We start from the raw sequence: 13,832 nt of genomic DNA on the forward strand, positions 1-13,832 counted from the left end.
CACCTAATATTCGACCCTATTGTTACCCACACTCTCAAAAAAATGAGGTTAAAAGGTTGGTACAGGAAATGTTAATAGTAGGATTGGTACGGCCTAGTGTGAGTCCTTACTCCACTCCAGTATTGTTGGTTCGAAAAAAGGATGGCGGATGGCGTTTTTGCGTGGATTATCGTGCCCTGAATAAACTCACAGTTCCTGACAAGTTCCCCCATTCTTGCAATTGACGAATTGTTGGATGAGTTGGGCGGAGCCACAATGTTCACCAAACTTGATCTGAGAGCAGGATACCGCCAGATCAGAATGGCGGAAGGTGATGAGGAAAAAACGGCTTTTCGTACCCATAATGGGCATTACGAGTTCTTGGTGATGCCATTTGGGCTTTCGAATGCTCCGGCCACATTTCAATCACTCATGAATGAGGTATTTCGAGAACATTTGCGAAAATTTATTTTGGTGTTCTTTGACGATATCTTGGTGAATAGCAGGACCATGGAGGAACATGTGGGTCATTTGCGAACCACTTTTATACTTCTCACACAACACCACCTCGTTGTCAACCGAAAAAAATGCATGTTTGGGGTTGCTACACTGGAGAATTTAGGGCACATTATATCTAAAGACGGAGTTGCTGCGGATCCACGAAAGATCAAGTGCATGGTGGAGTGGCCCCAATCCGCCAATCTTAAAACCTTGCGAGGGTTTTTAGGTTTAACCGGGTATTACCGCATATTCGTCCAAGATTATGGAAAGATTGCCGCTCCGCTTACTAACTTATTGAGGAAAGATGCATTTTAGTGGAGTAAAGAGGCAACAACGGCGTTTAACACCCTCAAGACAGCAATGACAACTGTTCCAGTATTGGTTATGCCAGATTTCACAAAGGAGTTTTTGGTGGAGACTGATGCTTCAGGTTTTGGGTTGGGTGCAGTTTTGATGCAAGATGGCCACCCCATTGCCTACTAGAGCCAAGTGTTGTCCCCTCACGCACAAACCAAGTCGGTCTATGAGAAAGAACTAATGGCAATTGTGCTGGCTATCCAGAAATTGCGTCACTACTTGATGGGGAGACATTTCAAAGAATGAACTGATCAAAAGAGTCTGAAATATTTGTTGGAACAACGCATTGTGTCTACTGATCAACAGAAGTGGGTTTTAAAGCTTTTGGGATTTGATTTTGAGATATTGTACCGACTGGGCAGCGAAAACAAAGCCGCCGACGCTCTCTCGCGACGGTCAGGATGATAAACAGCTTCTCGCTATGACAACGGCAACTTAGCAGGAAAGTGAGGGTTTAGATGCGGCAGTTCACGCTTCAGAGCATTACCAGAAAATTATTCAGGCCTTGCTGAAAGGATCCCAAGACTATCCTAACTATCATCTCCAACAAGGAACATTACTCTATAAAAACAGGTTAGTCATCCCTGAAGGATCCCCCCTAATTCCCAAATTATTGTCCGAATATCACTCCACCCCAGTTGGTGGGCATTCAGGGTTTCTGCAGAGCTCCAAGCGATTGACGGCTGTGGTCTATTGGGTGGGAATGAATGCTGCTGTTCGAGAATTTGTGGCTAGTTGTGATGCCTGTCACCGCAGTAAATACTTGGCTATGAAACCCGCAGGTGTCCTTCAACCGCTGCCAATTCCAGAATGCATTTGGGAGGATATTAGTATGGATTTTATTGGCGGCTTACCCAAGACTTAAGGCGGGGACACAGTGCTGGTGGTAGTGGGTCGTCTCACCAAATACGCCCATTTCCTTGCTCTTTCACACCCTTACTCTGCTAAGGAAGTGGCTGCATCATTCACTAGGGAAGTTATCCGCTTACATGGATTTCCGCGATCCATTGTCTCAGATTGCGATCGTGTCTTCCTTAGTCACTTCTGGATGGAGTTATTCAAACTAGCAGGCACCCACCTGAAGTATAGCAGCGCCTATCATCCACAAACCGATGGCCAAACAGAAGTGGTGAATCGCAGCCTTGAAATTTACTTACGCTATTTCTGTGCTCGCCAACCAAAGGATTTGATTAATTGGTTACCTTGGGCGGAGTATTGGTACAACACGACATTCAATTCAGCCACTAAAATGTCTCCATTCCAGATTGTATATGGCCGTGAACCGCCTTCACTTTTACGCTGGGAAGATGGCCGGTCCAAGGTTGATGATGTTGATGTGTTCCTTCGTGAGCGAAATCGAGTATTGGATGATCTCAAATCTAATCTCCGGGTGGCCCAAGAACGGATGCGCGCCACCGCTGATCCCAACGCCGAGAGGGGCACTACAGGTGGGGGATGAGGTCTTTCTTAAGCTCCAGCCTTATCGTTTTCAGAAACTTGCCAACCGCCCAAACGAAAAGCTAAGCCATCGTTTCTACGGGCCATACCAAATCATAGAGCAAGTGGGCCCCGCGGCTTATCGGTTACAGTTACCGAGGGGGACTCGCATGCACCCTGAGTTGCATGTTTCGTAGTTGAAACCAGCAGTTGGTCAACACATGGTCCCCTAGCCTCTTCCCTCATGTTTGCAAGAGAATGGCGAGTTACATCCCACACCAGAACAATTGCTTAGCATTCGCTTCTCTGCCCAAGGGGTTTTGGAAGTTTTGATTCAATGGAAAGGACTACCTCCTTGTGAAAATACTAATGAAACTTATGACGAGATGCAGTCCCACTTTCCAGATTTTCACCTTGAGGACAAGGTGAAACTGTTGGAGGGGAGTATTGATAAGCCCCTTGTATCACGAGTCTACACTCGACAGCGTGGAAAGCAAATCCCTAAAATCTAGGGAAGGAAACGATTGGAAGATTTGAAGAGTCATATTACATTTAGGTTACTTTTTAGGATTAGATTCGAAGAGTCCTATTCGAATTACTATTTAGGATTAGATTTGAAGAGTCCTATTCGAATTGGGATGATTCTGTTAATTAATACTGTAGGAACGTAATTGCTATAAATAGGGGGAAGGAATAGTAGAAGGGGGAGTTTTTTTTGAGTTATTGGGGAAGTTTATGTGAGAGCTATTGCTCTTGGGTAGTCGTAGGATTCATCTACTGCTAGTAGTGTGTTTTGTCTGGAGATTATTTGATTCAGTGTTGCTATTATCTTTGTGAGTGAACTTATTCATCGTTTTTTGAAATCGGGGTCTTATCAAAGGTCAATCACAATTTTTTTGTCATTGCAGACTGCATTTAACCTTCTCCAATACAGTGTGTCTTCAACTGTTCTTCCCATGATAATTGGCAATGCAACGAACAGTGGAGTATTTCTTCATCTATGGCTTGTTAATCCCAATCTTTTGGTTCGGGGCTTTATGGACATTCATTTTGCTGATCCAGAAAATATGACCAAAATTCTGGGCATTTGCCAAGAGCTGAAGGTAAAACGAGGACTTCTTGTTTTGACCCCCAAGGGTGTACACTTCTTGAATAGATGGACGAAGTTGCTATACTCCATGGTTTAGGGTCTTGTGCTTCCTTTAGTTGGTTTCGTGCATCTCATAGCATTTGCATGATTCTTTTAATTCACAAACTTCTTTTTCCTGTTAATATTTTAGATTGCTGCTCCTTTATCTAATTATTTGGGTGAACCCTTTTGGGTTCTTGGCTCTGAACTAGAATTACATAATGTGCCTTTTTATTCTTCTATGAATACTTCGTGTGGTGCACTTCTGTTCCACTTATACCTGTGCTAATTTCCATAAAGGCTTTATACTGAGCACTGCACTCATGTGCGGATGTAGAGTAAATTAGGAATACTGGATCTCTGTGACGGATGTTTGGGAATGTTTAATTATCTCGGAGGCATGGATCAAGTATTGACGAGGGTAATAGCCATTTACTGGTGGTCATATATCCTGAAACAGTCAAGAGTATGTGGGTATGCAACATTAACAATGGTTGAGCAATGTTGATGTTGTTAACTTTGGATGCATGGTCTGTTGTAATTTGTACAGCAGTGATTATAGTTGTCAAGGTGTTGAGATGCTTTTCTCTTGCTTTCTTTTGCTGGTGTCACCTCGGTCATGCAGGCGATTCTTTGTCAAATGTCATCTTGATTTCACTCTCTCCTTCTCAATCACCTTGGTTCGCCTAGGTTCCGTGACTGCTTTGCTATTTTAACCAGATGGTGATCCCACCATTTCAGTCTTTATACGAGGTTTGCCCTTTTTCTCCCAGTAGAATTAGATAATTATCTCAAAATTCAGCAGGAAAAGAAAATTTTGGATGGGATGTCCATATCTTAACCTGGTAGCTCCAGTGTGCCAGAAACTCCACAATAAAAAAAGGTCCTGGATTCTGAGAAGTAATAAACTATATCTTAGTTGGTTATTTTCTTGTTGTATTTCCCTCTTTTTTAATCTTTTAAAACCATTAATGCACATATGCGGTCTTTGATCAACAGATGAGTGCTTGATATTCCATGTTTTTTGTTAATATGTATTGATATATCTTTCCAGAAAACGGGAAAAAGGGTGGTTATTTGCAAGAAACCTGTTGGCACCTTGGTGCATGTTGAGAGTGCTAGGCAAGTGTTTGTTTATACCTTGCTGGTATTGGTGTCAAACCAAGAAAAACACCCTTTAGATGATACATTGCCCACACCTTTGCTGAAAACAATTGTCATGTGTGTCTCTCGACTGGTTTTCATTGCTTTAATTGTTTATTGTCTGGTATGTTAGTTTGTTATTGAGGAACAGAACTTCAGTTTAAATATTTGAGTTGCAGAATTGAGGCATAGCTCTCAATGCTGAATATGTTGATTTTTTTTATCTTAATTAAAGTATATTTAATATCATTGACTTATCTGGAACATGTGCATTTGTATCTTTTATGCCTTGTGGTGTTGTTTATGCCATGTTTGTGCTCATGAATTTTCAATTTTGCAGATTTTATCAACTGTATTAGACATGGCACCTTTCTATTTTGGTCTTAAACTGGCCGCCCTTGCTTCTCTGGAAGAACACATAAATCTGGAGAAGTGGTTGATTGATAATATGAGCGTACATAAAGATGTCTTTTTCAAGGTACTGTCCATTCAACACTTGACATTATCTTCTCCAATTCTGTATTCTTTCCTTTCTTCAATTTTTGTACGATGATACTGCAATCTGTACATTTATGATGCTGCTTTCCAGGAATGCCTCAAGTTCTTGAGGGAGATACCTCTTGACATAACAGAGCATCCTGGCAATCCATTCCAGCATGCTAGTGGTGTGTTGAATGCCTATATGGAGTCAAATTCAACAAATTTCAAGGTCAGTGAATAGTTCATTTTTCTGCTCTGTTTTGGCAAATGATAAAATTGGCATGTATTGATGTTTGTTGTCTCCATTCCTTTTTGTCTCCTTATATGCATTGTTGGTTAGGTCCTTCAAACTCATGCTTCACATACTACTAACGAGCTTGCGGAGGAAATGGAAAACTTGCATTTAGCACCCATGCATGCTGACCCAAGAATGCAGAATGGTGGAGTCGTGGAGACATCTGATGTCTATGCAGATGATATTGAGGCAGAAGCCAACTCTTACTTCCATCAAATGTTTTCTGGTCAGCTGACCATTGATGCAATGGTTCAGATGCTTGCTTGCTTCAAGGATTCTCCTGATAAAAGGTTGAATCTTTGCTTGACTTTGTTTTATCTTTTATCAATATTCTAGTGCTTGATGCGGGGTACTGTGAACCCTATTGTGTGTCCCAAATTCCCTGGCTGTGTAATTCCATTTGCATGTCGACGTGTGTGGAGATAGATGTTGCAAAGGCCACAGATTTCTTTGTTCTTTTTTTTTGGGGGGGAGGGGGGAGGGGGGAGGAGAAGGTTTGAGATTGTTTAGCCATTTGTCCAAGCTTCTAGCCGGTTATTTGTCCAAGAATTTTAACAGGGATTCGGCAGATGTGATGGACGCATCACGCATGGCAAGACTAGGAAGGATGCAATAAAGAATGATGACCAGGTTACAGCCGAATTGGCAGTAGTTCTGATTCATGACACGCAATAAGAGCATCACTTTTTTAGTGACATGGACATGTTTAATAGAGGCATTGGGATGGTCCAGTATTGAGAATTATTTAAATTTAGAGATGGTCAAGTCTAAAATAATTATAGGAGAATTGGCGAGGAAAGACACGCAAAACTTAGGCCTTATATCATGTATAACTTTGAATAGAGCTGATTGAAGAGCAGGACCTATGAGGTTGAACCCATTTAGTTGGGATGAGGAATTTTTTTTGTTGTTCATCGACCTAAAAGTAGAAAGTAGAAGATAAGAATAAGACAAAGAAGAGGGTTGCTGGATACACTAGAAGAAGAGGGGGGGGGGGGGATAGGGGTTGCACCGTTGCAGTAGACGAAGCGCCAAGGTGGCGAATGATGACAGGTAACTGGAAAAAGGATGTGGAGGGGAAAAGGGAAAAGCGTGGAACATAACTAATAAATCTAGTTGCTTTAATACATGATTAAAATACACATCAACAAAAAACCCCTTCTGAATTCTGAACCCTTTTTTCATGGTTTGTCAGGTGTGACCGCAAGCATCCTTTGTCATGTAGGAGGAATGACTCGAGGTGACACTGTGACATAGATTTTGTTAAAACCCTAATTTTGTTTCTTTATCTTTCCCTCCAATTCCCATCTAGATCAGAACATCCCATATCATTCCTAAGAGCTTTCCACAACTTTCCATTAAACCCTAGACATCCCATAATATTTTCTAGTTTACTTGCTTGAAGATTCTGGACAAACCCCAAATTTTAGGGAATTCATCTCTAGAATTCCTAACCCTAAAATTGGGTTTACATCAGGTCAACTACTTATACCATTCAAACCCATGTTGATTTCAAGGCAAAATAGCCTAATTTGGTGTTAGGTTTGCATCAACATCCCTGCAACATAGGTTTTAAGAAACAATATTGGATACGATGGGTCACATTATCCGGATCTTTATTGGATGGGACTAATTTCATCTATCAAACACAGTAGAGTTGCTTTTCCCTCCTTGGTAAGTGGTTACTGGTATACTTCATTGGCTGGCACTATTTTGGAATGTATAATCCACATCGATCTGGATCAATTTGAGATGGAACTTTGAGAATACTTGTTTGTGAAATTTTAAAAGTAACTGCAAGCGCACGGTATCGTGTAGCTAACGGGTTGATCTTAAGGAGATATGTCACTTAGAATTCAACTTCTTAATAGTAATGCGAGAGTGCAATGATTCAATTTTTGTTAACTAATTAACTAAACTAAACGATCCTAATCCATACATCTAATGCAATCGAATTGAAACGAAAAATAAATTAAACACAATCAATGCATAAATAAAAGACAGGAAAAAAAATGCGAACAATAAAAATAAAAGGAAAAGGGAAGTGATTCGAGTGTCAGCTCTGGATCGAGGGAAGGGGAGTATAATAATAATGATTTTGACCATGAACCCTTTGCCGTAGCTTACAGTTCCACCGATCGGGGAACGGATATTAAAGAAAAAAAAAACAGTGCATAAAGTAAATAACAGAAAGTAAATAACAAAGCAATAAACAAAGCAATAAAAGGAAGCCTTAACCAAAGAGAGGCACGACTGTAGGCATCTCTGATCAAGGATCCAGGGGAAGGGAGAACAATAAATAAGTTCAGAAAATAAATTGCAGAAAGTAAATAACATAAAGTAAATTGCAAAAAGTAAAATGGAAACCTTGACCAAAGAGAGGCACGACTATAGGCATCTCTGATCAAGGATCCAGTGGAAGGGAGAACAATAAATAAATGCTGAAAGTAAATCCTAAATTAAGAATACGGAGGGGTAGATAGAAGCGGGAATGGAGGGAGGATATAAGATTAATAAAGAAGGTTACTTACTTGCGTATTGAACAAATGATTCGAATCTCAACCAACCCTAACAACCAGATCTAGATCTAGAATGATCTAAATCTGCAATTGCTAGACCCAGAGAAAAACGAATCTAAAAACTTGAAACTTGAACTTGAAACTTGAACTTGAATTGCATTACATAAAAAAAATTAAACCTAAACATTCAATCTAGAAATTTAAATCTCACAAATGCAAGCAAAGAAAACTAGAGAGAGCCTAAATAAACTGAAGAGAGAAGAAAGAATGCTTCTACTAAGCTCTAGAACACCTCTCCTTTGATGGAGTATGCTCTCCTTTTATAGAGTTTACATGAGATATGAGGCACAGCTGAATTTGAATAAAACTCAGGGTTCCTATCTGACTCAGCCAATTAGGGTTTTGACGTACTAATCGTGCCGACTTAGAGAGATCAGATGCATAATTCCACCGTTGGATTTGAGGTTTAAGTAGTCGTGAAGCTCTCCTCCAAAAATCAGCATGATCGGACATTGGATGACCGTTCGATGAAGGGCTTGATCGAAACTGGACAGAGACATTCAAAAACGGGATTTTTGCCTCTTCCTTCTCTAAATATAATTCTTTTTTCTCTTTTTCTTTCTTTAATTAAATCCCAAATAAGAAATAAGATATTGAAGTATGCAAGGACTCTTTTCTCCATTTGGACTCTCTCAATAATATCTCTGTAGATTTGATTGATAATTTATAATCTCAGCCGTAGATCAAATTTGCCTTCTTTATCTCTTCAATATTTCGGAGGTGGGCCATAATCACATCTTTGGCCCATCATGCTCCAGGTCAGGCCCATTTGAGAATTTGAACGGACCTCTTGACGTGTAAAATCGCATGTTTAATACCCAAAACTCCAAATATTCGCTCAAGTCCTGAAAATTCATAAAATCTGCAAAAACAACATAAAACCCAAGGTAGCTCCACTCAAAGTGTGTAAAATGCATGCTTTATGCCTTAAGATTTCACACATAAATGTGCTCATCAATACTTAGCAGTGTAAAATTTTCATGTCCTTTATAAAGTAGCCTTTACCATAGTCATTCAGTTGTGCATGACTTTTGAGTTCTTGTAAGGCCATATTTTAAAGTAGGCATGATCATTCATTCTTTAGTGCAATTGCTTGAACAAACAGTTCAATTTAAGCACCTAACCAAGTGTAACATGTTTCTGGATAGTACTGGTTTCTTATTTTATCCTTTGCAGGATTCTAGACATAATGCTCCCAGGAGTGGGACTGAGGGTCTTGCATTAACTGTTGAGCATTTGAAAAAAACCTTTTGGAACAGTACAAACAAAAAGTTTAGTATAGCCTTCTGGTTGTGTCATGTTTGAAAACTTGGAATTGGGTATTGGATTGGTCTCCATTGATTCTGATTCGAATCACCCTGGAATTGGTTGGACTCTCCTAACTTAGTGTAACTTGGTCAAACTCTCATAGCTCAGGGTTAATTGGATTTGCCCCTTGTTGATTCTGAGTTGAACCAGCTAGTTCTGCTTATTCCAGTTTTACTTTTAAAAGCAGTGCTTTGGACTTTTGAGCAGAAAGTTAATCCTGATACATCTGTTCATATTTTAACAGGGAGCAATCAATTTTTGAGTTTATGATTGCAAATTTATTTGAGGAGTACAAGTTTCTACCTAAGTATCCTGAGAGACAACTTAAAATTGCTGCAATTCTTTTTGGTAAGATTTATAGTTTCCATTCTAGTATTTCTTAATTTTTTCTGCAACATTATGTGCAGGAATAAATGAAGTTATATTTCCTTCTGTAAATTTGTTTAGCAATTTAAGAATGCCTTTTTAAAATGTCATATAATACACAGATTAGTCATGGTGTTTAAGTATATTTTATGTCATGGACTGGATGGATCATATATGTTGAAGAAAGGTATGAGTGTGAGCACTTGGGCTAGAACATATCATTACTGGCAGGTTAGTGGGTCAAAGCCTCAAAGGTTGGTATAGTTAATATTCTTCATAGTCAAGAAGATGTCTGATTTTGGTTTGGGTTTGCATCATGGTTTGAGATCTCGGTTTCGACCCAGATCTCGGCCAGCCAAAAAAAACCAAAATCTGATAATTTTTCTGGGCTCAAAAGTGAACTTGACGGCCCATCTTAGTAGGTTTTAGGGCTTAGGTTGGGTTGGAATTTGGTGTTCAGCCTATCTTAGGGGCCTTCTAAACATAGTGGTGGCCTTAGTCCTTAGATTTGTGAGACAATAATCGCATAAATGAGTTCCAACTCAACCCTAACTTTGAAACCAAAGTGCTGAAGGTATGAAAACATGCAAACTTATAAAACATTAAATACACATCCATTATTTTAATTTCTTATAAAGCATGCCCCTACTAGGTTTGGGCTTTTCTCGCTTGTCACTTTTGCTTGTACTTGTTAGACCACCCGAACGACGGTTAGGGGGAGAGCAACCTGACACGTTGGGTCCCTATCAGCCGCCTCACTTGCTTCTCAGACCATCATTTGCTTGAGGGCCCAGCAAGAAAAGGCCTACTTCTATATAAAGACGATCTCTATCTCAACCTAAAGAAGCAAGAGCTGACTAGATCACAACGGCTAGTGCGCCCTTTAGAGTTAGTAAAGGCAAGTGAAAGGCTCAGTTTATTCACCCCTTATTTGAGTAAGCTGAGAAAATAAGCACGCCAGAACCAGCTGAAGAACTCTACAGTGTGCGCACTTATTTTGGCCCCCCAACAAAGAAGTCGGATCAAAGCCTTATTGAGAAGGCTTAAAATCTCTCATTTGCTAACTAATAAGCAAAAGCCCAAACCATATTCTTTTTACTTAGAAAATTCCAAAAAATAAATGAACAGCAGAAAAATAATTTTGTTTCCATGAAACTTTAAATTAGGCAAAGATGTTCAACATACATTTAATCCATGTTGTAACACCTAATGTCAAACATAGTTTTTGAAAAAAAAATTAAATTTGGGAAGAACACTCTCATTGCTTAAAGAATGGCTTCAAAATCACTAGATCCTTGTTGATTAGTTGTTGTAGATGATGAGCTAAATGAGTGTTGATGCAGCCTAGTAGGAGATCCGAGCACTTCTTCGGCGAGAAACCTGTCCAAGAGATGAAAAACAGCAAAGGCAGCAGAGGTCGAGGCGACATATCTCGTCTCGACTTTACGAGATTCAGTATTTAAAAGAGGTGGTTGGACAAATCTTGGTCGAACTGAGATCTCAGCCGAGATTTCATATTCTTTTAATTTTGCACCACATCTTTACTTGAGGTCTCACGAAACCGAGATCTTGTGAGACCTCAAGGCTCAAACCATGGTTCGTGTTTGGCACTTGAACATGTCCCCCTACCCATATTGATGTGTTTTGTGACAAGGTACCTGGAGGGTAATTTCCCTTGTACCACATGGTAGCTTTTCATGGTCTTACCATGCTTCTTAACACAGCTCAATTGTATTCACCTCATTCAAGAAAGGGGGAGGGGGGGGGGGATCAAAAAGGTTTTCGTTCTATGTGATATCTTGAAGCATCATTGGTTTCCAAGTGAAGTGAACTAACCAGCCAATCGTGATTTAGAAACTGGTGAATTGAATTGCTGCAACACAGGCCTAGTTTTAAGGAGATTTCCTGTTCATTCAAGGGCTGAGGAGCTTGGTGATTTTTGATATTCCAGCTGCCTAGGATGAAGAAGAAACAGAAGAGTTTGGAGAGCAATGATTGTGATCAGTTGTGGACAGGCCTGGCTTTAAAGAAATTTTCTGTTGAATCAGGTGCTGAGAAAGAGGGCTCGTTCCAGATTGGTTCCGGTATTTATGCAGTCAAGAAAAGATAAGTTATTAAAACAGGTATGGGGATAAGTTGTGGGATGGGGCTTTAAGGGGCTGATATGCATGTTAGTCTGGTATGCGTTCTCAACTCTAGATGTGAGTTCCTAAAACTTAGGGTTGGTCGAGGTAATGTAGGAATGGCTTATCAAAGGGATTTGGAGGGGAGTTGGGTGCAGAGACTTAGGTTGAGTATAGGTCCTGTGGGGATGATGGTTTCCATTGAAGGACAAGGTTTCTGGTGGTTATAACTTTGGAAAATAAAAGTTGTGGTTTAGGGTTGTTTTAGGGTTTGACGGACAACAGGGTTAGGCAGTATTGATGGGGATGTAACAGGGATCGGGTGGAGGGTTTTATTTTATAATAATAATAATAATTATTAAAAAATTATGGGGGTAGGGGGCTTTGGTTGATAAATCTGCAGAATTGCGGGTTCGAGTGGGTCAGGGGGTTTAGGGTACTTGAATTGGGTAGGTGAAGCAAGGTGGATAAGATCAAAAGAAATTAAGCTGAGAGATAGGGATGAGGATTTTGACATCCTTGGCTAAGCAGCAGCCTCTAATAGCAGAACAAAGTAGATTGATTCCTCAGTCAGATCTAGCAAGTTGGGTTTGAACCACCTAGGCAGTTTTGGGAACCTCCTGGACTTTGATACACCAGGAAAAAATCAAACACACAAGCTCTCCACTCAGAAGAAACTTCTTAAGTAATTTGCTCATAGAAATAACATAAACTGGACTTGTTTATTCTTCCTATTGGGTAGGGCATAAATAGATGGCCTAAGCAGCCTTACAATAGGAGTCCACCATCCAATAGGACAAGTAATCAATAGTTTGACTAGAATGGAATTCTGACTGAATAAAGCAAACTGGAGTCTAATTGAACTGAACTTTTAAGTGGTCATGTGGCCTCTAAACAGAACTTCGCTACACCAGCCACTGATTGCAGTTGCTCTCTTTCCTCAATCTTTAATCTCAGTTCTGTTCCTGCTACACCAGCCACTGATTGCAGCTCACTTTCTCAGCAAGAACAGAAGCAAGTCAATCCCCTCACCAATCCCTAGCCCTAAGCCTTCACCCATTCCCCTTCATCTCTCTCAATCTTGTGGCACTTTTTTCACAAGAAATTCTGATGGAAACCCAATTTTAGGGTTAGGGTTTCTTGGAAGGATTCCCTAAAATTTAGTGTTTGCCCAGAATCTTCTAGCAACTAATCTCCAAAAGTCAATGGGATGATCTAGGGTACCTATCCTAAAATAATTATGGGAAGGTTTGGATAAGATTTGGTTTTTTTTACAAACCTAAATGGGTGTAGAATTTGGTTACAGAGAAATGTGGGATGGGTTTAGGGTTTTAACAAAGTAGCATTGGATGATTGGGGGAACCTAAGCTCAACAAAAGGGTGCCCAGGGAGAGGTTTAGGGGTGATTTTGGGATGACCAGGGAAAGATCTTGGGCAGTCTTGAACTATTTTCTTTATTCTTTTCTTTCTTTTTCTGTTGTTGCTGCAAGTCAGTAGAGAAAGAGAGAGGGCTGAAAGGGGGAGAGAGGCTGCTGCAAGGTAGGCAGGGGCTGGGAAACCCTTGCTGTCGCAAGGAAGATGGGGGGGCTTGGGAAGGCCTGCGCGGGTGAGGGCAGGGCTGGGAAGGGGCTATGATGGGAGCGGAGGGGTTTCTAGGCCCTGTGCAAGAAGGGGAAGGGGCCAGGGAGGGGGGCGATGGGTTTGAAAGGTGAGGGGAGGTCTGGGGCTTGCTGTACTTGCTTGGAACTTGCTGCGACTGTCAATGGCTGCTGGAGATAGGCAGAAGAAAGCTGGATTCTTGATGGAGATGCTGATCTTGAATAAGAACTTTTAATTACTCAACTGTGGCCTCCTCAACAAGGCAATGATCCTTAACTTAATTTTATCTAGTAATCAGACTTAAAGAATACAATGTAAGACTAGGCTTATTTATAGCCTACTAAAGACTCGAATCTAACTGGGAATCCATTATATAGTTTAGGATCTCCCTTACAATTAATCTTAGCCACGCAATTAAAGACATCAATTTAAACTAGACAACTAATGGAATCTTCTTGAAAATAGATTCCTCCTAAGACTCTATGACTCCACATGAGAAAGGATCTCCTCTTCAATAAAAGGCTTAAAAGAGTCCC

General features: G+C 40.4%; 1 protein-coding gene across 1 annotated transcript in view; it reads left to right on the forward strand.

Annotated features, from left to right (window-relative positions):
- LOC149013439 (uncharacterized) overlaps nt 1-13,832 on the forward strand; it is a 66,528-nt gene that overhangs the window by 10,945 nt on the left and 41,751 nt on the right. Inside the window, 5 exon segments of the mRNA XM_089158221.1 lie at nt 3,183-3,377; nt 4,887-5,024; nt 5,136-5,255; nt 5,367-5,611; nt 9,453-9,556. Of these exon segments, the coding sequence (XP_089014347.1) occupies nt 3,183-3,377; nt 4,887-5,024; nt 5,136-5,255; nt 5,367-5,611; nt 9,453-9,556 (802 nt within the window).

The sequence above is a fragment of the Hakea prostrata genome, chromosome 6 (assembly GCF_041222555.1).
Source record: "Hakea prostrata isolate BN-2017 chromosome 6, UWA_Hpros_2, whole genome shotgun sequence".
Lineage (NCBI taxonomy): Eukaryota > Viridiplantae > Streptophyta > Magnoliopsida > Proteales > Proteaceae > Hakea > Hakea prostrata.